Source organism: Poecilia reticulata, linkage group LG13 (genome assembly GCF_000633615.1).
Source record: "Poecilia reticulata strain Guanapo linkage group LG13, Guppy_female_1.0+MT, whole genome shotgun sequence".
NCBI classification, from domain to species: Eukaryota; Metazoa; Chordata; class Actinopteri; order Cyprinodontiformes; family Poeciliidae; genus Poecilia; species Poecilia reticulata.
Window position 1 is genome coordinate 23952852 of NC_024343.1, and position 27560 is coordinate 23980411.

The window sequence follows — 27560 nt, forward strand, 5'->3', positions numbered from 1 at the left end:
AACTAGAAAGGGACAAGTATAACCAGAGAGAGAAAGTTGTTCTTTCTCCCCCGTCTCGTCACATTTACTACTCTTTCCTGTGAGGCTCTCCACTTTGACACGCCCTCTTCCCTGATACCTCCCTTCCTCCTCCCTCCTCCGGGCCAGAAGAGAGGAGTGCTCAACCTGAGAGAGCCGGCAAAGCACAGCAGAGCTCAGCGAACACACTCCAGGACACATTCACACAGCTGTTCAAAGAAACCTTCCGGATCGGAGCTGGGGTAGGCTTCCCTGCAGCTGAACATGACCTCACCACAGAGCTTTGTTGCAGCATTGAAAACCTCTCTTGCCTGATGAGATGTTTAATGAGATTCTCTTGCTGTCTTGTAATGTCTTTAAACTGAATTCAGTATTTCTTTAAGTTTTAGACTGACATCACATTTAGGGATTTTAGAGGACTTGCCGAAGGGTTTTACAGCTGAATGAATGTTGCATGTTCTAATCTTTCGTCTCCTTTTTGCAGTATGAGACGTTGATTCTTGGAAAGCAGAGCTTGAGAAAGAAGACAGACGTCAGGAAGCCTCATATCAGGACAGAGCTGGAGGAGTGGGTTTAACACAGTCCAGACCTTTGGCCCACCCCACCCCATCCTTCTAGGTTTCACCTCTCAACTCTGCTGTGCATCAATCCCTACTCCCTCGACTAAGGAGTGTCTCCAGGGGCCAGTAAGCTCAGTCTCAGACGTTAACTCAAACACGGTGAGGCTTTTTTCCATAGCTGTCACCAGCGGCAGCAGCTGGGCTCATGGAGGCTCAAACCCTGGCTCAGATGGATGACTTATGTCACCACCGTTCTCCCTCTCCAGAGGGGGAAACCGTGTGTTCAGCTCTAACTCGTTACGAGAATACCTTGCAGGATGCGATCAGAGAGATCCATGCAGAGGTCAACAACTTTAAGCTCGATATAGAGAGGCGTTGTGACGAGACTGCCAACCTGAGCGGTCCGCTTGGACAGGCCGTGCTTCAGCTCCAGCAGGAGAACCGTCAGCTCAGGATCCAGCTGGAAGCTCTCACAAGGCAAGTGGAGCTCCTGAACGGCCTCACGTGTGAGCGGAACATACCGACCAACAACCACAGTCACAATCACAAGAACGAGCTGCACGACATACAGGAGAACCATCAGGATGTGAAGGAGGTGATCTACGGAAGAGGCCAAGCCAGCACCCAGAACTTCACTTTGGAAAACCAAATGCAGCCCTACAGCAGTCCGTCAAGCCTTTCATCGACCCGTGCCAACCTCACCTCCTCCCCCACAAGCTCCAGCAGTCCTCCTGCTGGCTCCAGAGGCTCCTCCATGATGATGAGCCCAGGGACGAGCAGCAGCCCCTCCATCACACGCTTCTCCAGCCGAGCTACCTTTGCTGTTTCCAGCAAGACCAATGTGAGTACTGCAAAGTTAGACTCTTTACATTTTTCCTGTGTTGGTTGTGTTGTATGACCCTTTAAGTGGGAGATACTATGTATTTTCTAGCCACTTTGTGTCATTTTACAGCACAATCAAGTGTTCAGTTATAAAAATGCTGCATATATTAAAAGTAACTTTAAAAAATAAATTTGACTTTGCAATTTGGTCCATAAAACCAGAGATGCAAGTCACTATCTGATTCCAGAAATAAAATGTATTTTGATATTTTTGTAAACAAATTTGTCCTTCAAAAGCGATTAATCATTTGATTCCATTAAAATGGAAGTTATTGAGCTCATTTTAATTGACTGCAGCCCCAAGGAGGAGCTTTGTGGAAGCATTTAGACACCCTTGAATTTCTGCCATAGGAGAAATTCAATTGGTTCATGCAGGTTTTATTAAACCTGCGTGTTTAATAAAACATGCATCCAGGCATGTTATTGATGAGGGAATAACATTAGAGCACAATAAAAAATAAAGCTAAAGAACAACAAAATTTTACATAATACTTCCACTTTAAAACATTTTAACATTATGTAACTATAACAGAGGCAACTTTTCAAATACTACCACTTTCACTGACATTTCTTTCTGTTTTAAAAAAAAATACCTCAGCTCATCTGTTCCATACATTGATCAGTGACTTTCAGTCATTTAACAGTTAATTTGCAGCATCATTGTTTTTTTCTGGCTCTAGTGACCTTTATTTGAAAGTAGTTTGACAGGAAGGAGGGTTAAGAGAGAGGGGGAAGACATGCGGCAAACCTCGCCAGGCTGGGAATCGAGCCTGCAGCCACCAGCATGAGGACTAAGGCCTCAATACATGGGTTGTGCTTTGCCCCTGCACCACCACAGCACCCCTGCAACATCATTGTGATTGAGCCATTATCAGGTGCTGCTGACAGGAGAACAAAACAATCTGGTAGCTGGCGCCTTAGAGTAGTCTTTCCGGTTTGTTGGAAGTGGAAAATAGCAGCTGATCAGTGACGTTATTTGTTTCCGCTAAGCTAAATATTAATTTTAATTGATGCAACATCCGCCTTCCAGGTTCTGCTTCTAAATAATACTGATGGAAACTGGAACTATGTGGTCTTGAAAATTGTTATCATTAATGGTGTGCATAACTTAACCTCAGTTCAGTAGGTACTTACAATAGTTAAAGTTCAGTTCTTTTATGTCTTGTGGCTTTAAGCTGTGCTATAATGTGGGGTAAATTAAGCGTCCACCACCCAGTCTGCATCTGTGTTTTATGGACCACCATTATAACATTCATGCTACCTACCTCTCTCTACTCACTCCAAATTTAAAGTATGTTGCTTATGAAAACATACAACTCAACATAACTCTGTAAGTGACTTTACCAGAGGAAGCAAAATAGGTTAGCGCTTTTCTTCTTAATGTTTGTATTTTGCAGATAAATGTATAGTTTTTTGTTGTTTTCACTGCTTTTAAGCTTCTCATATTTCTGTTGACTAGGCTGCTCTACACATACTGTTTAGTGCATGTAAGCTTGAGCCAATATACATTCATCTTTGAGAACTATTCTAGCATCTTTGACACCATGTCAGAATTATTCTGTGCCGTCATCGCTTTACATCTCCCAAACGGCTCAGACTTCAACTTTTAAAGACCCTCGTCCATGCAAATGTTTTTAGTCTATGCCCCTTTGGCCTGTAACTATTCTGAACCTCTACCTTACATTTAAATGCCAAATACTTTGTGTAACAATAGATGGAAAGTTAAGATGCAAAAGCAGAAAGGGATGCTTCAGCATGTGGTGAAGAGAAACTTTACCACATGCTGGTGGTTTGACTGAAGCCCTCTTGCGTTGTGGCTGTGTGGATGTGTCATAGGAGACACTGGCTGTGTCGCTGCGGTTGCACAATAGCGTTCTGCCAGGATCCTTAAGGATTTATGAAGTGCAGTAATATGAGCCGAGCAGGCTTTTGGGAGGTGAGGTTAGTGCGGTTGAGGGGTTTTTCAGACCTGCAACAAATAACTGAAATCAACGTTGTGAAATGCAGGCCCTGGTTAGTCACTGTTGGGTTTGACCTACCTGAACCAGTGTTTTTTTTTAAAGGGAGGTATTATGCAAAATCTAAATTTTTGAGCTTTACATCATGTTATAATGTTATTACCTCATCAAAAACCTACCTGGGGTGTTGACTTGATCCTTTCATGCATGTTTGAGGAATCCCTGAATCTCTATGGTGGCCATTCAAGGGTGCCTTAATACTTACTACTGGTGTCTCCGTGCCTCACCCTCTCAGCTCCTAAAGACTGGCGGCAGCAGCAATTAGCGAACACCTGGTAAAGGTGTGAGTTTGTTGAACTCGCCATTCAACATGCATCTTGCTGTCATGGCATGCTGAAAACGGAGTGTCAGAAAAAGTAGAAGCTTCGTAAAAAGACAGAGACCCAATTTCAAGGCATCAAATTGTGAAGTCAAATTTTGTTTATGTCCTGTTTAATATATACGAGGGGCTACCCAAAAGTTTCCAGAATGACGCAGCTGCACGCGCAGTTTTCGTAGTACACGATTCTGCCGCTAGGTATTTGTTCAACCACGCCTCCTCAATCAGTGTGCCAAGCGGCATTGATGTGGAAGGTTTCGTCTACCCCAGTGGTTCTTAACTTGGGTTCGATCGAACCCCAGGGGTTCGGTGAGTCGGTCTCAGGGGTTCGGCGGAGCCTCAAACTAAAATTTCTCTGGTTTTCAGAGAATCGTTCTTAAATCCACTAATTCATTCTAAGAACTGATGAATGAAACTAAAACCCAGCAAATTCTTCTTCTGGCTGATTTTTCTCTTGATTCTAGCACAGTCTAAAAGTTGGTTTTATGATCCAAGTCTGCATTACATCATAGTTCTTCACAACATCAGTGATGACCAAAAGCTCCAGTCAGAGCTTTATTGCTGTGTGGTTTGGAGTTACTATCAGAAACAGCTTTACTGTTGTTCTGAGATGCTCTGGAATTAGACTCGTCTGAAAGTCTCTCAAAGTCCTATCATTTATTTTTCTTTTATTCTGGTTTTAAATTATTTTCCTAGGCTTCATTTGCTTTAAACCAAACCAAAAAAAATCTCCTGGTTTCTTCATTACTTCATCAGTTGATGATGAACAGGCTGTTTTTCCTTCTGATCAGAAATATATGAGTTGTTTATCACAGAATGGTAACTATGTTCAGTGTTTCTAAATATTTAGACGAAATACAAGCTGAGGAACAGCTGGATTATTCATAGTTATTCTATTGCCAGACAAGTGAGCTTAAGGTATTTGTTAGGCTTTTACGGATTTGCAAAGGGGAACATGAATGTAAGTTTTATTTTGGGAAATGTCTTATTTCTGTAGTTTTAACACCTTTTTTCCATACAGTTAAAAAAACAAAATAAAGGCATTTTCATATTATTTAGAGTCAACCCAGTAAACTGTCTATTCTTCTTTTTTAAAAGAATAATTCTTGTAGTTTTGTCATATATCAGCCTGAATAACATTTTCATAAACGTAAGCTCTAGACTTTGACTTGACCATTCCGACATTCAATTGGCTGTAAGTTTAAGTTCACTGTCTAAATGCCAAGTCTTTTGCAAGGCTCTTCTTCTTGAATTGGCTTTTATTTATCTGTCCATGAACTCTGACCGGCTTTTCTGTCCCTGCTGAAGGAAAACATTCATAGTGTAGCTTGGAATGATGTTGCTACCACAATATTCGTTAGTGGGGATAATGTGATCAGGGTGATGCTAAACCATCAAGGTGTAGTTGATAATTGTCTAGAGATAACATGGGCCTCTTATCTCCTTCTCTTATCTGAGAAAGATATGAGACAAAGATTATTCACATTATATGTTTTGTGTAATGCCTTTTTGTCTTTGATTTGTTGCCATGCTCAGGATGTACAATTAATATCAGTTAAGGTTAACTTTGCTGTGAATTTCCAGTTTTATTTTGAAAGTGTTACTTCCTGTTGAGTCGAATGTAGGTCAGAAAAACACAGAGACTGCAGAAGGATTGCAGCAGCACGGAGCAAAAGAGTTTGCGACTGTGTGTGTTTGTTGGAAATAAGGAAAATGAATTGTAATGAGAGACTTTGGGTCTTCATTTTTTGTATTTTTAGTTAAATCCATGATTTTGCATGCATACTTTGCCTTCCCAAGAATGCTTGACGAATGACACAGAACCTGGATTTGTTGCCATAACACTCTTCCTGTTCGGCCTGTCAGTTCAGGTAGATGGACATGTTTTGGTAGGTTTGCAGTTTATTTCCTGATGATGGATTAACACAGAACTTTGTGAGGAACTCAGAGCTTGTTATGTTGTTTTAAAACCACCACACCTTCATCCCTGACCTCTCAGCTGTGTTTCTTGATGCTGCTTGTTCTCTAATCGTCTCTAACTAAACTCTGAGGCCTTCAGAGAACAGCTGGATTTACACTCACATTAAATTACAGACAGATTTTACCACTTAGGCTCTAAAGGCAAGTGGTTGCACTGAATTACTTTAGGAGTTTCAGATTAAAAGAGGCTCATATTTTTATTTGCCAAATTGTATCACTTAGGTGTTTGTGATATGGACTTAAAGTTTCATCACAATATTTTGTGGCAATATTGTGTTAATAAAAGTGACGATACTTTTCTTTTAAGGTAATTGTATTGTACAGCAGTCACAGCCTCACAAACACAAATACTGCTTTTTAAAAACATACCTATTTAAGATGTTTCTTTAGGACATTGAAGAAACAGCGGAGAAAATTGTACAACTAACAATCCCGACAAAACGGACAGTTTTAGGAGAGTTAAGCATCATTAATTTGAATTTATTGTGACGATAAAATTCTTACCATGCTATGAAATGTATTATGATGAACGATAAACGATACAATAAATGCCCACACCTAGTGTCGCTCTAAAAAAGGTCAAGGCACTTCAACATACAGTTGTAGCTCCTTTAACTCATTCTGCATTCACACTACAGTACGACACAAACTTGTATTCAAAATATACAAGTAACACACACAAAAATCATTTGCAAATGGATGCTCCCTCTTGTCTCTGTAATTTCCAAAGTATGCGGCAGATAGCGCCGAGGAATGTTATCTTCTGTGAAATCAGGTGATGGGAGCCAAATCGACACAAGGCCACCTTTGTTTCTGTGTTTCTCTGTTGTGGGAGATCCCGTGTTGTCAACTTAGCACAACACACAACATCACACTTCAGATGTATTCTGCTGCATTACATCTGCGGACAAAGGTCAGCCAGTACTACTTCACTGTCATGCTTAATCTCTTTTTTTGTAAAATTAGTACCTTTGTGTTTAAAACCCTAATTACGCCTGGCTCTCTGCGCCACGTCCTCGTCTGCCTGCCAGCGAGAGATGAGGTAGATCCAGTTCATAAAGTTCAGCTCGCTGTTCAAACAGGTCTGTTGACATAACATGGAGACCTTTTTCCTAATAGATACAGTAAAAAGCTGGAAGTTGGAGATTTGCAGAGGCGTGTCTGTCCTGCAGCCTGCTCTCCAGCTGTTACCGTACAGCGTCATGGTGACTTGCCAAGTCATCGTAAAAAGCCACACACACACACACACACAGGCGCGGTTCCAGCTCCTTTCAGTACCGCACACCTGCGCCATGCAGCCGTGTGACTGCTGATCGCTTTCTACGATAAATGAAGCCTTTCCTATGAAGCCCAGGATATACGGCATGCTATTTACTGTTTCCTCCAACAGGTTTTTGTGAAACTTTTTCACAGTTTGCTGCATGTTTCTGATTCTCTACAGCAGAATTCACATAAAAATTGTTGCATGAAAACCCAGCCATCTGTTGAGATTGTGATTGTATTTGTGCGCTTCCATCTGGAAGGTCTGGAGTTCTGACGGGAAGCAGCTTTAGCGTTCTCTGATGGTTTTCTGGAGCAAGAATTAGCTGAGGTCAGAACGAGGACAAAGATCTAAAACCTGTCCCCCAGCGTCCTCTTCCGCTGTTTCTGTTTCTGAACCTGTTCCACGCTTCACAATCTGCAGCACACGTAAAACATTTCTGCAGACAACTCCACTGTTGCCAGTGCAGCTGGCCCAGCGGACCATTGTGTGCGTTCTCGTGCTTCATTGAGAGTATGTGGCGTGTGGAGGGATTACAACATGGACCCTCCTCCTCGTCACTCCTTACATTCCTGTTCTCGACTACAATCCTTATCTCACATCAACAAATATCTTCTGGAAGCAAAAGCTCCTTACCTTGGCATTAAAAAAAGAGAAGATAATCTGTATTCAGTTGTTTTATTCGGGTTGTCCCACAGCCAAGCTCGGCCCATTCCTCAGTACATGACGAACCTGTCAATCAGCTGTTTCCTCTCATTCAGCTCAGACGCCTCAGTGTGGAGCGTGTTTGTCTGCCTCCTCCTCCTGCAGCTCTTCCTTGTCTCATTAAATCAATTCGTCTTTCATTGATTCTTTTGCTTCAGTTCAGTTGATTTGTGCAGCGCCAATTCATAACCAGTTTCTTCTCAATTCAACTTGCAAAACGTAGCTTCAGTTCAGCCACATGCATTCCAACTGATCCAAGTTGTCAAACAAGAGAGCAAGCTCGGTTAATTATTCAAATTAGTTACATTTTTTTCTATTTATGGAAACCCACAAATACCAGAAGTCAATGACTTGCATCAAGTCAATGACTTTCAACAAGTCATTGACTCATGGTGTGACGAAGTGGCAGTAAATCACTTACTGTAAAGTCAACAACACAACGTAATTCCTCATACCGAGCATGCATGCAACGACAGTGGAGAGGAAAAACTTCCCTTCTGGCTCAGTACAAGCCACCATCTGCCACGACCTAAACAAATTTACCGCCCCCTTTAATGTTTTATCCATTTTTTTTGCTTTTATAAATCAATCATGATCAACAAAATGTGGCTTTTTTGACAAAAACATTTACAAAAAAAACTTTTATTTTATTACATAGAAATATATATTATTACATAAAAGAGAGTTTTCTGATAGGTTTCTTAATAATTTGTTGTCGAAATACTTTATTTGATTTCTTTTCCGAATCCTGAAGGCAGAGCGTCGGAAAGAGCAGGAGCTTCTTAAAGAGACAGATACCCAGTTTCAGGACATCAGATTCTGAAGTCAGATTTCTTTGAAATCATGTTTGATACAAGCTGCGTTTTTATAATAACACAGTTTTGTTACAACATAGCTACTTAATTGTGCTATAAAATCGAACTGTTACTGGGAAATACATGACACTCCCCCCTTAAAGCCATTTATCATGTTTCTTCTTTGCACAACATTGTGTTGTTTCATTGGATATAATCCTCAGAAAATACATCGAAGATCAAAGCAAACAAAATGCTTAAGGGGTATGAATACTTTTGCCTTACTGCAGAAGATCTCGGGAAGGTGCATAAGTTTCATCCTTCTTCCAGTTCAAATATTTTCTGCAACCACACCTTTACAAATAAAGACTGCAGTGCACTGAGCACATTCCGACGCTGCTGCTTGTGTTAATTAGCAGATGTACAGAGCAGATTAGATGTGGCAGGTCAGAGGGCCGACTTGCGCTCAACATCAACACTGAGAGTCTTGATTTATGGCTCAGTGGGCCTCTCACGTCATACATCGGGGGCTCTTCAGAAGAGTTTAGGAACATTTGTAGATGCTAAAGGCTATAAAGTCAAACAAGCTTTCACTCTGCAGCACAAAAGCAGCAAATTAAACACAGGCAAATCATCACCAGGCACACTTTGTGGCCTTCTCTCTGTCAGCCGTCAGCTACAAAATTCAGTGAAGGCTATTATTGGGGGTGGCAGACAGAGGAAGGAATGAAAGGCAAAGGCATTTTCAAAAGACTCGAGCAGCAAGCAGCCAGATTTATAGGAAATGTGGTTCTAATTCTGATGAACATCTGCACTTTCACTACCTCTCCTGAAAGCCTGAAGCTGACTGTTTTCTCAAGCTTTGTCTAATCTCTGCAAGAAACATTACACATACTCACAAAAGGATCTTAGAGTAATCTCATGGTGATGTTAGAAGTTTATTTGAGTTTTAAGCTCCCAGATTGCACAGTCAGCATAAATGTTAACGTTTGTCTCAGCAACTAGAGCTCAGCCGTCACTTCCACCTTCCAGAAACATTACTCAACGCGAACCTGATGTTATCTCTGCCTTAACCTTTACATGTGCTCATGTGAACACCAGGCCGCTGCAGCACTTTTTCCTCTTTGCTGTTTTAGATTAGTCGGGTTATGATATCAGGATGATGAATAGATTGTGCTTTTGGAGAAATTCAGTCTTGTGATCATTATCCAAACTGAATTACTCCGCTTACTCGTTTGTTCAGAGCTTTTTAGGTTGTTCTCACACATGACAGTCCAGTGGATTTGGTTCGATTGGAGAGCAAAATGGCAACATTTGTTTCATTTCCAGCTGGTGTGGTTTGCTTTCACATTGTGTTGTGTGAAATGAACCAAGGCCTTTGAAAAACCTGTGGCCGTTTAAGCAGTTGTATGATTCCTCTTTTGTCTTTGAGCCATGAGTCATTTCTTCATTTGTTTTTGTTTTTATTTACCCAGAACCTCATGTGCAACATTCTGCTTCCTGCTTTTGGAGCGGGATTCGGTCCGCTTGGCTTTCACATTTGTATTTGAGAATTAACATTTTTGATCCACATCAATTGCTCAATTGTGCATTTGTTCTTCTCCGAAACAAACTTTACTTTCTAGGCAAATAAACTAGATATGTTTTTTTTAAATCAAAATTCATATATCAACAAACAAAATACACATTTTCAATTCAAAAACCATTTTGAATTGAAAAAGTATTGAATGATATAGCAGCAAAACACCAAAGATAATTGTTTTTAATCTGTTATTCAGGTTATTCAACCATCACATTAGTGTAAAGTGCTGTTATAATCCTTCATCTTTGAATTGTTTCAGGAAAACCTCATCTCTCATGTAACTTCCTTTGACAAATACTTGTTCAGAATGTGGACTGAACGCTGACATTAGTATTGGGGACATCGGTGCTTGCTGCAACATGTTTTGCACTGTGATGGTATTTTTGGTGATAAGCTCATTTTTGCACAACTTCCACACAAGTGTTTTCCAACGTCTCATCAGATTGTCTTTTGAAGCAAAAATGAGACTGAGGTGGACTAAGAGAAGTGGCTTTATCATCCATTGCTGTGTTTGCAGATGTCGCTTGTGCTTCATATTTATGGGCATACCAGAAACGAGCAACCAAGGTTCCGGCTCGCGATTAATTTTTTTAATTAACATTTTTTAATTGATCTAATTAATTAAAGTCTCAGCACTACTGAAAACCAAAAGCACTTCCTTGTAGTTATCTGGGTTATCTGTTCTGCAAAAGATGTGCTCATAAAAAAGTGGGGGATGTAAAAGCTAGATGAAGTAAAACTTTCCTAGGAGATAAAGTGAAGGAAAGTAGATGCAGGTGGGTACAGTGGGGCTTATTTCCATGAAAAAGGTATCTGAAAGTTTTCCGTCTGTTTCTGATAACTATGACAAACAAATCCTAATCTGACCTCCATTCCTCCGTACGCTCTGTGGCCCAGGACTCACTTCCAAGCCCCCTCCCCCAGCGCTGGTCCCCCTCAGAGCAGGAAAAGCTCTGAGACCAATTCCTGGAATCTATCTGTTTGGTGGTTGTCATTACAGTCACGACTGAGGCAGAAAATTCAGTTTTATGACTCATAATGGAGACTTACGCAAACAATGTGAGCCCGTCTGTGATCCCAACCTGATCTGAATGTGCATCACTTCACCGCGTACTATTAAGTTATCTCGCGACTCTTCTTGGCCTGTTTGGTTTGGCAGCTCAAGCTGCTTATCAGGGACTTTTTTTTAAAAATACCTTTTCCAGTAAGGCACATTATTAGATTTTAAAATGGATGTGTAATGACATGAAAAAGATGAGTAGAAGTTTAAGTGGAGCACCGTTGTAACCAGGGTTTGTGTGTACATGTTGGGGGTTTAACAGAGGTATGCAACCACTCCCTGGCTACCCCTGGCTCTCTTAATGACTTCCAGACAATAGGCCATGTTCCCGTCATCATCTCTGTGGAAACAGGTTAATAATAAGTGACCAACCAGTGGGACAGCGCAACCTCGCTGCCCCTGCAGGACCAGGGAGACTTACTGGCACTCAGTTTGAGGAGATGATAGATTTTAAGGTCGCCTCCTTGACAACGTCAGATAATCCACCCTGGGAACTCTTGGATTTCATTTCCTTGTTCTCCAGCTGCAGTGTTTTGGAGTCATGCCCAGAGGGTACTTTGGGGAAAATGTGTTGTGGGAGGTGGGTGCACATTGTGAAAAAGTTGGTGGTTGGGAGGAAGGTTTTTGACTTTACATACAAAAAGATGGCAGTGACATAACAACTACATTTACATAGAGCTGGACAAAAAATCTATGAATATTCTGATAGACACGTGATCAATATCAATAGATAATACATCTGATAGAATATTCAATATATAAAGTTTTCATTCTGGGAGATGTAGGCAGAGAAAAAGCTTTAGCTACTCAGCCTCTCAGAGAGCTAAGCAAAGTTGGTGGCATCAACTAACTCACTCGCTCTTTGGCTACCTAGCAACTCACTCACATTTCGGTTCCCTAGCAACAGCCTGCTCAGTAACATGTGCAGCAGCAGTTTAAAGTTTTTCCACCGTATTTAAAAATAAAAACATTGCGGATAAAACAAAAAACAAATCAATAATTATCATCAACAATTATCAATACTTAATGATAAGAATCTTCTGCACATGCAGATTTCTTTGGGTTGATGAACCGTTCACACAAAAGTCTGACTGCAGTCACATTTAAGATCTGCTTAGTAGCACGGACAACCATGCAGAAAAAATAAAAATAAAAAAAATCGATTTTTTGGTGTAGCTTAGCAAATTTGGTAAAATATTTTGGTTTTAATTGCACTGATTTACTTCTTTAATTTGTAAAGAAGTAAAGAATTAACTTCTTTAATTAGTAAAGAAGTGTACTTTACTAAAATAGCGGATTTTAGAGAATAAGCACTGCAAAGAATAACATCCAGGAACAAAATGCCATGTATTTGAATTTTATTAAGAATTATAGGTGGAATCATTTCTGATTTAACAGTAGAGTTAAATATCTTAAAACGTCCCATCAGCACAACAGAAATATAAGTTACCTTGTTGCTGACAAATGGAGTTTCTGCTTATTGCAAATACATGTAGAGAGAAAATTTGTCTTTTTCCCCCCTTCTGACATAAAGACAAATTTATCTAAGCCTTATTTTTCTTCAAGCGTCCCAAAAATAAAATAAATCAGACTAAATCAACAACAGATTGGGAGTGGATGTACAGCATGGCATTTTATGAAGTGTTAGCCAATATATTTTACCACTTAAGCTCTAGAGAGGTTGAACTGCCCTGTAAATCTGAAATACATTTATTAAAGTACTTGGCCGGCTGTGCATGTAGCACAGAGTTCTCCTACAGCCTTTTTCTTTGTTGTTGTTTTTTTTAATATTCATTTTCCAGTGAGAACCGAGACGTTGTTGGTTTATGTCCAAACTAAAAGAAAAAAAAAAAAAATAGGAATCCGGCTTTCACCACTTCTTTTTAAGTGGTAATTTCCAAAAAAATGTCTGAAGTCATAACTTGTTTATAAGTTTATAAGGCACGATGTTCTCTGTACAGTGACTCTCACCTGCAATTACCGTTTTATATTTGCTCACTTCAAAGATTGTAATTGTTTCTTTCCACTCCTGACCCAGAACGGGATTCCCTGAGATCATTCCTGGAGACAAATTGCAGGCTGCGTGAATGTTCTTGAGGAACAGGTGGTTTTAATGAGTTTCTCTTCCTCTGAGAGGATTCCACCTCCCCGACAGGAAACTATGCCACACCGGGCCTTGGTCACCAAAGGTTTCCTCTCATAGCTTCACAGTAGCCGGGATGCATAGTACACTGTAAAACCTTTGGTTTAACTTGAAAATGAAAGTCCACCTGCTACCTTCAAGATGCAATTCAAGTCAACAAGAAAATTGTTTTGGTTTTAACTCAGAAATTAAAGTTCATGAAGAGAGAAGTTGTCTAAACATCGTTTTTTCTTTTAATGTCATTCATCTTGAATTGTGAGTTTTAACTTAATTTAAGTCAAATAATAATTTCACAAGAAAAAATTGCTAGTTAAAGAAACACATAATTCTCTATCATTTTACTCACAATCTCAAGTTACTATTTATTTTACTTTAGAATAATTTTCGATTTAAGTAAATAAAGGCTTGAAATATTTCCGTCTATCTCGACGTAAAGAATCTACACAAGAGATTTTTACAACCATTTACTTGAAGCTTTGTTCTTTATATTTGGCTTTGGTTTCTAGTGACGTCCAGGGTTGTTATGGGTACATAAATATTAGACAGAGAACCATAAAATACAAAATAATGGAAATCAGAGCAACGTAATAACAGCACAACACAAAAGACAGACCAGTAGTAGACGACAGTATTTGAATAATTGTATAAGAAACTTTAATAACCCCTGATATCAAATAGCTTCGAGCATCATAATACACCATGTTTTTAATTTTCCATTTTTGCATAATTGAGCTTCCTTCTTTCCCCTTCTATCTTTTCCTGTTCCTGTTCTTATATGCTGGGCTTTTCTTTACACCCACTTTCTGTCTCTGTCTGTATTGTGTTTGCATGTTCTACAATTTCCTATTAATACACGAGTGACGCAAATTCAGATGGTAGTTGATTTGTTGCTTTGCAAATACAGAAACAGGGATCTTTTTCTTGTGCGTCTCTAAAACAGGTATGAGTCTGTAATAGAAGGTGAACTTTGCATATGTGGGTTTATATTCTACATATTACAGAAATGGGGCGACAGTCTGTCATGTACACTTTTATAAGGTCAGACTAGGCGGGTGGAGTATTCCCTCTGCACCTTGATAATGTTAGGTCCACCTTTAAAAATAACAAAATTAAGATTAGGATGAAAATGAACTAAAAAAATGTTTTCCTGAGTCCATCATGTGTTTCCTATATCTGTACCATCTTGCCACACTGCATCCCATTTCCTCCTTACTAAGAGGAAAGTAAAAAAAATCTAAATTAAATTTGAAGTTGCAATAGAATCAGGTAAAGCAAAGATATATTTACTTTTCTACTGGATCTCACGGCTCACAGATATTATTTTGTCCGACTTGGTCTTCATGATTGTTCACCAATGTCTTCTAACTAACTTTTGAGGCCTTCGCTGGACAGCTGCATTTATACTGAGAACACATTACATACAGAAATGCAAAACTTTTTAGATCCTTAAAAGTGTTGGTAATTATACGACATAATATGATAAACTTTAAAGCCCAATTCTGTAAGTTTGAGTGTTTTTATCTGGGATAAATTCTTAAAAGTAAAATTTGCGATGAAAAATTATAACATGGATTAGATTATATAGATTCTCATTAAAATTATACAAATAATGTCTGAAACGCACATCTTAAATATCTATTTTCCCTCTTCGCAATCAACCCTAGTGTGAAGCAGCTGCATATTTATCTTGGGTTTCAGTGTCTGCACAGGTTATATGTCACATTTTCACTGTAAAAATGTGACGCAGCTGCTAACCTCAGCATCGACCTTTAAGAGCATCTCTTTGAGTATTTCCTGGCCTTCATGGTTGGAAGAAAATGAGGTAGATTCCCTTTCATAATTCCCACCTGAATGTAGATTGACGTTCACACTAGGGCTGTTGTAAACGATTATTTTAGTAATCGAGTAATCTATAGATTTTTCTTACGATTAATCGAGTAATCGGATAAAAACAATTATGAAATAAAATATTGGTAAATCTTCCATAACACCAGTGTTACTATCGGACATCAACATCAGTCTATTTTTTCCACATTTGAGYTTCCCTACCAGTTACTTTTTTGTAGACCGGGGGAGCAACACGGGATATTTACGGCTCCTCCGTTCAGAAACTCATCTACCAGCCATGTTCCGCCTCCCGTTTGTTCAGACCGGGGATGATATAAGTTTATTGTGCGGTTCGTCCGTAAAGCTGCTCTTACCCTGTAAGCATCAACCCTCAGCCGCCCGCCGTGTTCAGTCTCTCCGCTCACCTGTATAAATCCTCCTCAGCTTCTTCCCGCCGTTCAACCAGCAGCTCCGGAGCAGAAAGGCTGCCAAACTCCCGGCATCGCGCCGGTCATTTTAAGGATGTTTATTGGTCCCACAAAAACGATGAAAACCCGGAATTATCACCAATCAGTAAAATCCCCGCGGGCCGAACTTGAAGATTGGACGTTATGCCGCTAACACGTAGCTTCCGTCAACAACTCAGAGGCGGAAGTCAGAGCTCCGCTCAACGCAAATAATGTTCCGGCTGAAACACGGTGCGCTAAATGATAAAACATAAATTAACGAAGCTTCGAGGCAGGTCAATTTTCCTCGAGGAATTTTAATAATCGAGGTACTCAAATCACTCGAGGAATCGTTTCAGCCCTAGTTCACACAGCTGGTGTCCAATCATTACTAAGGAATGGTTCAGACCGTTAAGGTTTAAAATACACTAAGCAGACATTCAGTTGATTAATAAAACCAGGAACCATTAAAAAAATATTTCTTCAGATGTTTCAAAGTAGACCAGCTTTATTTAAAGTAATTCTGCTAATGTGTCACGCACTTTTAAACGACTGCTTTCATAATGAGCGCTGGATGTCCTTCACCTTCTGCTCAGCCTTGACCGAACTGGAGTTGTTGTATGAGGAACAAAGCAAAAGTCAGTGTGTTCTGCCAGCAAGCTGGACCTTGAGATACCAGAGAGTTTACAGAACCTTAGAGTGTCGGCTATCATGTTTCCTCCCTCTGAACCAAAAACAACGGCTGGCATCTGAGTGTTTCAGCTGAGGGAGCTCCCAGTCCCAAAGCCACGCAACAATTTGTCTCCCTGGACAGCCAGCTGTTTCCACCTCGCCATTCCAGCTCTCTGCCCCTTTAGATTATTTCCAATCTTGCAGCATAAAATGACTCTGCTGCACTTTTCCTTTGCATATCCAGTATAGGCTGCAGAAATGTGCTCCTTTCCCCTCATTAAGTGGGCTCACTGCACTTTATGAAACCTCTCACCACGAGCGTACGCGCACAGAACCACACACAGCGTCTCTTCTTGCGTTATTTTAACACTCATGACCTACCAGCATTCCTGCATGATGAGATAAACCAAAGAGACGCACATTTACACTAGGAGCAATTTCCTCAAGTTTCTCACACCATGAGCCGAATATTAAATTTTTCCATGTGGGCAGAGGAGCTGCTGTTGTCATTTTATTTTCATGATGAATAGTTAGGTCTGAAAGTATTAAATTGGCCCCAAATGTAGGTCTGACTTTTAGTCTTTAACTTTACATGCCTGAGCAGTTGGTGCTCAGACCTGGTCAAGAAGGTCAAGAAGACCTGAGAGGTCTGGAAGGTTGGTACAACAACAGTAGAGCTTTAATATATTTTAGTGCTGAGCTGTTCAGTGACGTCAAACTCATTTTTGTTTTGTTACGCTCTTAAAGGGCCGGTTGTGCCAGAACGTATTGATAAAACCTGTTCACAAACTCTTAAAATATCAATTAATTCTTAAAATTAAATATTATTATTGAGCAATTTTATTACTTGCTGTGTAGATCATGGACTATAATCTGCCATCAGTTAAGGCTGAGGCAGTTTGGTACAAGTAAGTAAGTTTTTGACAAATTGTGAGAAAAATCTGCAATAAACTCCCAATTATTAGTGCAAATAAAGTGCAGGGATTTGTTGATTCTGTGTGAATTTCCATGATAATTCTCAAGAAACCAGCTTCTCTGGCTGAAGAGCTTCTGCTGCCAGAAGCTCTTCCTTCTGGTTGCAGAAGGAAGAGCTGGCCTAAGTGGTTTCTGTTTTGGAGCTGAGCTTAAAGAAACGTGCGCTGCTATCACCAGCGCACTCTTGACCTCAGTGGTGCTGTTCTGTCCTAGATGGGCTGGTTATCAACACTCTAAGCTCTGTGTATCTGTGACAGGACTGCATGGAAAGTGACGGCTCATCCATCTGTGAATCAGCAGCTCTGTGTGTGTAACGTGTTTTGAGACTGAAGCGTCTCCTCTGGATTGTGATAGCTGTTTCTTAGCCAAACGTTTTGAGTAGAAAGAGGAAAGAAGTAAAATCCAAACTTAATTATTGCTATAAAATGTTGGTCTCCCAGCAGGACATCAGAGACTGTATTGCCTGACTTTAATCTTCTCGGGTCTTATCTGGAGAGGTGGAGGTTGAAGCACAACAGAACACCATGGAGCTTTCCTGTAAAACACCCTCTTTGATATCCCGAGAAATGCCGCTTTATTCGTTTCTTCTGTTCTGTCTGATCCAACGCTGATCCAGTGCCTAATTTAGCTGTGAGTGCTGTAAACACAACGTCGTTCCTTGTGGTCGATGTAGGATTAAGTGTTTTGGCTCTGGAGTTAGTGGCTTTCCAACTTTGTGTTCCAGCTTGTTGCTCCCCGCTGCGGAAAAACGGCTCCACCCCCGATCACCGAGGGTCAAACATGACTTCATATCCCATTTAAATCAATGAAAGGCTGCTTGTGTGTTCCTAATCATAACTCCATGTGTGTTTCAGAGCATCGAGCGGGAAGAGCCAATAGAAGTCGACCCGTTGCCTGCACACGCTGGACAGGAGAATGGACATGCTAACGCATCAGGTGATTAAATGTCCAACAGGGACGTAACATTAAGGAACTGCTTGGTCCACATGACAGATGAAGGAGGGTTTCTTCTGTCCTCACAGTTGTAAAATGTATCCAGTGAGGTAATTATTCTGGATTATTTATGTGTTTGAGTTGGTTTGCTGCTTCTACCTGTTATTCTTTATTCTGAGGAGATGTAAAGATGTCATCACCTTCAATCTGTTATGAAGTACTTCTATAGTCGGACATTAATGACCCCTAACCCTGCTGAGCTGGACCGTATGAGGATGTAGTCATTGTTTGCGCTTTACATCGTGTCAAAAATATACCTGGAGTTTGTTTTTGATGCTTTGAGAGGAACTTTGAGTCAACGGAATTTCAGTTCAAAACTCCTACAGCTGTAAACGGCATCAAGGAGGAGCATTGCTGTGATGAAGTGGTGAAGGTGGGGTGTCGGAACGAGCAAGAACTTCTTAAAGAGACAGAACCCAATTTACATGCATTAAATTGTGAGGTCAACCTTCCTTTACGTTATGTTTGATATACAGGTCTGGAAAAAATTAATCGTTCACAGCACTGGACCGCATTGAAAACGTCCTGGTTATTACAGCAAACATTGATTTCTGAACTCTTCCTGAGTTAAAACATTGGTATTATTGTTTCTAAACAAACATAAACTTGTTTTCTTTCCTTTATTTGAAGTCTGAAAGCACTGCATCTTTTTTGTTGTTTTGACCATTTCTCATTTTCTGCAAATAAATAAAAAAACTTTGCTTGGATTTTTAGAGACATGTCAGTAATTTATAGAATAAAAGAACAATGTAAAATCAAAGAACTGATCATTTTGTTGTGGTAGCATTTTTCTAACAACTGAAGGTAACATCGTAACTTGATTGTGCTATAAAATACATAACACTGCCCCTCTAAAGAAAACTTACTGAGTAAATATATTTTTTGTTTCCCCTAGTGTGCATAACAGGTTAAATCATCAGTATTTGATGATTTAGTGAGCTTTGAGTCTAATCACTGACTCAGTTTTATCCGTTATCTTTTTCCAACAGAGCATTCGGTGTTGGTGCAGGGAAAGGTCTCCCCGCCCGTAGACGGCCCTCTTGAACACGCGGCGCCCGTCACGTTGCGGATGCCCCACCTTCCCATCACAGCCACAACCAAGACAGCTGAAATCAAGGCTTCCACCAATTCTCCCAGCAGCCCTGTCGGTTCCATGTCCTTCCCGTCCTCCGAGGCTTCACCCAGCGTCTCTCGTCCACAGCCGGCAGAGAGTTCTGCTCTTCAACCAGGTGTGTGAGATTATGATTGACTAAACATGCTTTGAATATCCTGTTGAAAAATCTTCTGACCCAAAGCTACTTTGGCCTCCCTGTTGCCAGCACCGATTGCCAAGACGTGGACCCCCACACCTGTCCGAACTCTAGGATCTCCACATCACCAGGGTGAGTGGTTAACAGTGTTTATAAACGTTTATGAAAATATATCTTCTTACATATTTGTTCATTTGTCTCTATTGTATGTGATTGAATCGAGCTCCTCTACCTTCTCCCAGTGCTAAGTAGAAGCAGCCAATCAGAGCCAGGAGGCGGGTCTTAGCGCTGTCAATCATCCCCATTCCTCCTCTTGCTCTCTGCTACTACACAGTTTCTTCTTTCAGCAAAGTCCGTCATGAATGCTAAGGCTAGTTAGCATGATTACTGATGATGACAGATAAATTGTTTTCCGGTAGCAGTGTGTTGTTTCTCCATCACTAGCACATTTAGCAGTGCCTTCACTAGGTTGATTGACAGCGTAAGACCTTCCTCCTGGTTCTGATTGGTTGTTTCTGACTGGTGCATTTCTTCAGACGGTAATAGCAGAAGGGAGGAGATGGAGGAGTTCGATCTTTTCACAGATTATCTGTCTCACATTATAATTTAACAACATGGTGACAGTTATAAACATATATTTTTAGAAGAGTTACATTCTGCACCTATACCATGCACTAAAAAGCACCTGAGCTGATTTTCTGTTTGATGGATCTCTTCACCAGACAAGACAAACTCGGCTCCTTCTAAGTCTGTGACCTACTCCGGGCTGCAGCACAATGACAGGTGAGTTGTGGTGAAGCAAAACCTCTGAGGACAAATGACGACTGCGTTACTTGATGTGACTTCAATGCATCTTGCAGAGACGAAGACAAAAACAACAACTGCAGTCAGGTAGGAGAGAGGAGGCGGGAGCTGGTGAGATCACAGACTCTCCCCCGTAGCATCGGCGCTCAGGCTCGGAGATCTATATTTGAGAGATTAGACTCTGAAGTCAGTCACAGGTGAGTGCAAAGCAGATCTGTGATGGTTTGTCTTTGAAACTTTTGCACTTGGACATCACTTTTTTTGTGTCTCTTGCGCACAGTCGTCCTAAACCAGCGGGGCTCAAGCGCTCTCAGAGTTTTGGTGTGTCGACCGCCAGCAGCATCAAGCAGATTCTCCTTGAATGGTGTCGTTCCAAGACCATAGGATACCAGGTGAAACATCTTAGCTTTTGTGATGGTGTGGGATCTTCTGTAGAGATTTGAGGTTAGATTTAAAATGCTTAGAATCCAGTAATTTATTTTATGTCCTGATTCATTTCTGGGCTCTTCGAGTCGGACCTCATGCCAGCTCCTCCATGTGGTTTTGCTTTTGGTCACAGAAGTGTGGCAAAGCCCCGGCTCTCACAGAGATTTAGCCGCCGCTGAGAGATGCCGGTTTGATTACTCGACATCTTGCGCTTTGATTTAAGCCAAACTCCAGACGAATAAAGTGCAGCCTTTGCATGGAACGATTTCAAACTCTTGAAAGCATCTGAGAGCAGTGAGGGAGAGGAACGTCTGTTTAACCCATCATCATTATGGGCGAGACAGTGAGCGATGAGACGGGCTTTATGAAGCTACAACTGGCTGCCTGCTAGTTTTACAAGCTGGATAATTTTACTTTTAAATATTTGAGTGTTTCTCTGTCATGCTTAAATCTCCGTCTTCTTCCTGTTTGTTTCTCCGCAGAATATCGACATCCAGAACTTCTCGTCCAGTTGGAGCGATGGAATGGCTTTCTGCGCCCTCGTCCACTCCTTCTTTCCCACCGAGTTCGACTACAACGCTTTATCACCGGTCAATCGCAAACACAACTTTGAGCTGGCCTTTGGAACCGCAGAGTGAGTATGAAACTAAAATGCTTGTTTAGCCTGACAGGAAATAGATGTATTCAAATATACAGTTAGTGTACTTGCTTCTGTTTTCCGTCACTGCGGACAAAAAAAAAAGACGGATGGGTTTGATGGGGGCCTAGGTTTAGAAGCAGAGGATGAAGAATTTCATTAAGTTTGAGTAAAGATGTACAGATTTCACTTTAATCTGAACACTGAATCCTCAGAGATAAATTAATATTGTTAGAATACTGCCCTCACTTTTCATGGCGCTTGCTTTGAAGTACGAGGAGTTTGTGCGGCATCACAGCTTTACAGTCACTGATTAATATAGAAACTGCTGACATTTCAACTCTATAAATTTCCATTTAAGGACAAAATAAAAACTTGCATAAATACCTAGATGAAAGCAGGAGTACCCTACTAAAGCCAGACACGGTTTGACCTGCACTTTGGAACAATTTGTGTTTCTTAGGGTTATTGTCTTCACATAATTAAATATGAAACAAGCCTTAAAGCAGACCTTACTATGCAAAATTCACTGCTTCCCACGTTTTTATACTGCCATTTACATCTCTATTGTTCCTGAAAACAGTCCAAGCACAGCCAGTAGAGGCAGACTCTCTGTAATGAAGTGATTTAAACCCAGACGGGTTTTTTTTTTCTCAAGTTGTTGTGTTTCAGTTCTCGAGAAAGCCGAGAACTGAGAAAAAGTGTGACTTTACACCGGGTCAAACAACCCTACCCAGATTAACAGGGAGCAAAAACTGGTTATTAAATATTGAAACGGGTAAAGCTGTTTATGACATTCTGCATTAGATGTAGAGTTCTAACTTTACTCTCAAAATTACTCCCTGCAGGATATTTAGTTTGGAGCAGCAATTATTATGCATGTCATGCAATCAGTCTTAAAAAAAACATTCAAAGAACAAAGACATCTCCATTTTGCTGTAAAATTATAAAATGCTATCAAATCTAAACATCAGAGTAGAACAATTTCAGTTTTATTTATTTATTTTACATCTTGATGGCGGCATAAAAGTGTCTTCTTTGTGTTTGATATCATTTTTTCTTCTTATATCTGGCAAAAGGTGTGCATTCCTTCTGTCTGACTCCATGACATCTTAAATCCCTGCCTATTGTGGCAGCACACAAACATGCTGCAAGCTGTAGACCCTGCAGCACAATCAGACATATAGATCAGGGCTTAGAGGCACCAGTATCACTACTGGGAATTATTTATTCTTCGACTGCTGCTGAATTTATAAAACATTTCCCTGTTCTGTTGTGTTGTAGCCTCGAACTTTAATGTGCTTTATTGAGATTACACGTGGTGGGCCAATATAAAGAAGTTGTGAAGTGAATTTGAAAAGCATAGCCAGCTTCTAGACCAGGGTCTGCAGCTTTTACAACCTCAAAAGCAAGTTTTACTCCCAGACCAGCCAAATAAAACTTGTTTCGAGCCACAACGTTTTGAAGAAAAAATAAATAAATAAATAATAATAATAATAAAAAGGCAACTTATAATTTTAGGTCAATCTCTACTCTTGGAAATTTGTGGTCATGTTTTTTTAGAGAACCACCATTTTATTTCTATTTTTATGATTTTAAATAAAAATAAACATACAATTCAGCAACACAGGATACATTTTTATTCTGTGTGATGGGAAATTATAAAAAAAAAAAAAAAAGCACAGTGTCAAGGAAAACTGACTGCAGTTAGTTTTGTTTAGTGCCATTACAGTTCTGTACTTTTATTTTGGTAACGGTAGCTATGGTAACAGAGCGCAGTTCTACCTGAGAAAGTTAACAGCAGTGAATGTAAAAGGTTACCAGCAAGGCTGAAAAACGGATAAAAGACATCTTAGTTTATCTTCAGTCAATTGAGAAGGCTGGAACTGATGGCATAACGATTATTATTGTCATGCTTGTATCTCATCAAACACCGTAAGAGTTAAACAAGAAAAATAAAAATTACAACCGTTTCACCATTCAAATGGTGATATGAAGATAGCCAAGGTAATCCCTATCTACAAAAATGGAGAAAAAAATTTGTTTGCAAATTATCGGCCAATTTCTTTGTTACCACAGTTCTCAAAGATTTTGGAAAAGTTATTTGTAAATAGATTAAATTTATTTATTGATAAACATAATATATTAAGTAGCAGTCAATATGGGTTTAAGTCTGGAAATTCTACATCAATGGCTATCATGGACTTGATTGAACAAATAACAGAAGCTGTTGATCAAAAACAGTATTGTSTTAGTGTTTTTGTTGATTTRAAGAAGGCCTTTGACACCATTGACCACATCATTCTTTTGGAAAAGTTAAATAGATATGGCATAAGAGGTACAGCCTTACAGTGGGTATCTAGTTATCTGGAAAATAGGAAGCAGTTTGTGCAGGTGAATGATGCAAGATCTGAACTCYGCAACATTACATGTGGGGTTCCTCAGGGTTCTGTACTTGGGYCAAAGTTGTTTCTTTTGTATTTGAATGATTTGGTAAATGTGTCAGGGCTTCTTAAATGTGTGTTATTTGCAGATGACACTACCTTTTTTTGTTTAGGAAAAGACATAGTACAAATGATGGAGATGATACAAACAGAATTTATTAAGATACAAACTTGGTTTAAACTAAATAAATTATCATTAAATTTGAATAAGACGAATTATATGATATTTAGTAAAAGAAATAAAGCTATCGATCTTCCTTNCCTAAATATTCAATAAGAGGCTAAATGGTTTAGATCAGGGGTCTTCATTGTATTTAGAAATACAATTCTAAATACAACTGTATTTAGAATTTGAATGATTTAGTAAATGTGTCAGGGCTTCTTAAATGTGTGTTATTTGCAGATGATACTACCTTTTTCTGTTTAGGAAAAGACATAAAACAAATGATGGAGATGATACAAACAGAATTTATTAAGATACAAACTTGGTTTAAATTAAATAAATTATCATTAAATTTGAATAAGACGAATTATATGCTTTTTAGTAAAAGACATAAAGCTATCGATCTTCCTTTTGAAGTCGATGATGTTGAGATCTATAGGGTCAATGAGGTTAAGTTCTTGGGTGTTATCATTGATGAAAAGCTGACATGGAAACCCCATGTAAATTATTTAAAAACAAAAATAGCCAAATCCATGGCAGTATTGTACAAAGTAAGGGATTTATTTCATGACAAAGCTTTATTTATGTTATATAATGCAATAATTGCTCCACACCTGACTTACTGTATTGAAGTCTGGGGGAAAGCATGTAAAACAATTACAAATCCCATTTATATTTTACAGAAACGAGCAATAAGATGTATCACCAGAAAACATTRTAATCACCCATCAAATGCTTTATTTTGTCAATTGAAACTATTGAAATTTTATGAGTTGGTTGATTACAATGTTTTGCAGGTTATGTATAAAGCTCATAAAAGCTTATTACCTCTTAATATGCAATTATACTTCGTTAAGAGAGTAAGTAATTACAATCTTAAGGGTATAGAAATGTTTGTAAARCCCAAGATTCGAACAAATTTGAAGGACCGTTGTACATCAGTACAAGGTATAAGATTGTGGAATAATCTGGAAAGTGATTATAAAAATGCTGGCTCGATAGATATATTTAAGAGAATGATAAAAGTTAAGTTGTTGAAGACATATACAATTGTATAATGTGCAATCATAACAATTGTTGCACAAGAAGGAGTTGATGTTTCTTTTTTGTTATGTTTTATTAATTGAAAACTATCATTGTTTGAATTTGTTTATTTTGGAAAAAAGGGGCAGATATAAATAAGAATTTTATTCTTCTTCTGCTACCTTTCATTTTATTTGTGTTTTGTATATTCTTTTTTTTTGTATGTGTAGCATCTGTTTTGTTTTAAATGAAATGAATAAATTCTATAAAAAAAAAAAAAAAAAAAAAAGCTTAAATCTCCGTTACTGACATTGTTCCCCGTTTCACTGAAGCTATCTTAAGATGTCTGTTATCCGTTTTTCAGCCTTGCTGTTAACCTACATTCACTGTTAACTTTCTCAGGTAGAACTGTGCTCTGTTGCCATAGCTACTGTTACCAAAACAAAAGTACAGAATTTTAACGGCATTAAGCAAAAGTAACTGCACTCAGTTGGCCTTTACACTGCATTCACACTATAGCCTGAGTTGACCCAATTCCTATTTTTTTGACTTAATGTGACTTGTATCTGATCTTTTCATGACAGTCTGAACTATGTATATGCCAAAAAAAATCAGATTTGGCAAGAAATCTGAATTGGGTCACTTCAGGCTGCAGTGTGAACGTAGCCTTGATGACAAGAAAATGTGATTTAAGCAAATTACTAGTACTTTTAGAGTCTTTCTTTGTGGAAATTTAATGTAAATATTGCAGGAATACGATTTTTAAAAAAAACTTTCAAAACCCATGTTTGTTATTATATCTGGTATTAGATGGCGCTTTTTAATTTTTAGACAAAGTTATCAAGAGCCATTGTGGAGGATCCAAAGAACCACTTGTGGCTTTGAAGCTGCATGTTGCAGATCCCTGGTCTAGACCAAAGAGCACAGCAGGGTTATGTTAGAAACAGAATAACAAGTTTTGAACATTTCACAGAGTATTATTCAATACGTCGTCTGAAACACCTGCAGAGACATAGTAATTCAGCTAAACTGATGTCAGGAGAGCATTAATTAATCAGAGACTCTGGAGGAGTGACGGAGATCCACAGCTCAGCTGGGAGAATCTGTCAAAAGGACACATATTACTTATTTCTTCTACAAAACAGGCCTCTATGGAGGAGAAAAACAAAAAGAAGAGAAAAGGGAAGAGAAGAAAAGAAAGTCATTATTGAAAGGAAAGCTATAATGAGCCCTGTTTAAGGTTGACCACAAACCACAACAAACACGAGAAAGAAGGTGTTCTGGTCAGAAGAGCCCAAAATGTATGCTCCTCATGCAAAACCATGTGTGCTAGAGAGATTGCAAGCCACCTCATCGTGAACTCATTACTCCCATGATGGGAAGATGGTTTCAGCCAAATACAAGAAAATCCTGAAAGAGATTTCAGTGAGAGGTTTGCCTTCCAACAGGAAAACCGACCAAAACATACAGCAGGAACTACTGGTTTGGATCATATTCAGGTGTTCATATGGCCCTGTTAAAGTGCAGATTCAGAATCCAATTCAGTCCTGAAAAAAAGCATATATTTATCCAGAAAGAGCTGTTTTAAAAATAACATTAATAATCAATAATAGTACACTCTGGTCTCCAGGTGTGCAAAATTAGTAGAAACAAAGTCAGCAAAGCAAAGTCAGACTCTTGGTTGCATTTTAGTTTCCTATCTATTCCTCTGTTATGACTCGTCTTCATCTGTCCCCATCCTCAGAACCAAGGCGGGCTGTGACCGGCTGATAGAGGTGGAGGACATGATGATCATGGGTCGCAAGCCAGACCCCATGTGTGTCTTCACTTACGTCCAGTCGCTCTACAACCACCTGCGCAAGTTCGAGTGAAACTTGGGATTTTTTTAACCACTTGGCTTGGCATCAGCCATGAAACACAGAGTTCAGCGTTTCCCGACGCCATATTGGAAAGGCTGGATCGCCCTCTAGTGGTGAACTGTTGTACTGTTCCCTCTTCGGCACAAACTGACTGTAAAGGCTGGACTCTTGGTACACATTTGAGAGATTTATTGTTGCTGGATATGATCAGCAACAACAAAGATGAACCTGCACACAGATGTCAGCGCTGATTTTCAGTTGTTAGGTTTTTTTTATTGACTTAGTGTGTGGGTGTGTTTGTTTGCATGCCTGTGGATGTTGAAAGTGATTTTTTTTTTTTTCGTCAGCAGAAATATGCTTTGTCTTATAAAATGACTAAAATCACCAGGTGTCTGCGATGCTCAGACCTGCTGCTTTATCGTCTGACACAATGTTAACCAAGAATACATGTGATGAGCTGCTGAGTGATATTTCCATCCTGATATGCTGTGGGTTGTTGTGTTGTTAGGATGCTGGAAAAAAAAAGAACTGAAATAAAAATGATTCGATAAGGAAATAATAGTTGTGAGTGGTAACATGCAGCACCATGCTGAAGGGTTTTCAGTCATCTCTTTGATTCCAGGTAAACTTTTTACGACAGTACAGGCATAAAAATATGGAAACAATAAAAAAAAAAATGAAAATGTTACATCTCCGAACGAGTTTGGAGAAAATATTTA

The 27560-nt window shown here is 39.4% G+C and overlaps 2 protein-coding genes across 2 annotated transcripts in view; one reads left to right on the forward strand and one right to left on the reverse strand.

Moving 5' to 3' along the window:
- LOC108166809 (zinc finger protein OZF-like) overlaps positions 1-27560 on the reverse strand; it is a gene marked incomplete at its 3' end in the record, with an annotated part of 267441 nt that overhangs the window by 109552 nt on the left and 130329 nt on the right. The gene's annotated exons all lie outside the window — the stretch shown is intronic.
- smtnl (smoothelin, like) lies at positions 146-27397 on the forward strand. Its single transcript, XM_008426152.1, has 10 exons — positions 146-260; positions 503-1419; positions 18097-18178; positions 19225-19464; positions 19555-19617; positions 20208-20268; positions 20346-20486; positions 20570-20681; positions 21198-21349; positions 26727-27397. The coding sequence occupies exons 2-10, from the start codon at positions 784-786 to the stop codon at positions 26851-26853; spliced, it is 1614 nt and encodes a 537-aa protein (XP_008424374.1). The 5' UTR covers positions 146-260; positions 503-783; the 3' UTR covers positions 26854-27397.

Excerpts from the sequence above, each read along its gene's own strand:
- smtnl (XM_008426152.1), top strand. The coding sequence starts at position 784 with ATGGAGGCTCAAACCCTGGCTCAGATGGATGACTTATGTCACCACCGT. Across the intron at positions 18,179-19,224 it reads TGGACATGCTAACGCATCAG|AGCATTCGGTGTTGGTGCAG; the intron begins GTGATTAAATGT and ends TTTTTCCAACAG. Across the intron at positions 21,350-26,726 it reads CTGGCCTTTGGAACCGCAGA|AACCAAGGCGGGCTGTGACC; the intron begins GTGAGTATGAAA and ends CCCCATCCTCAG.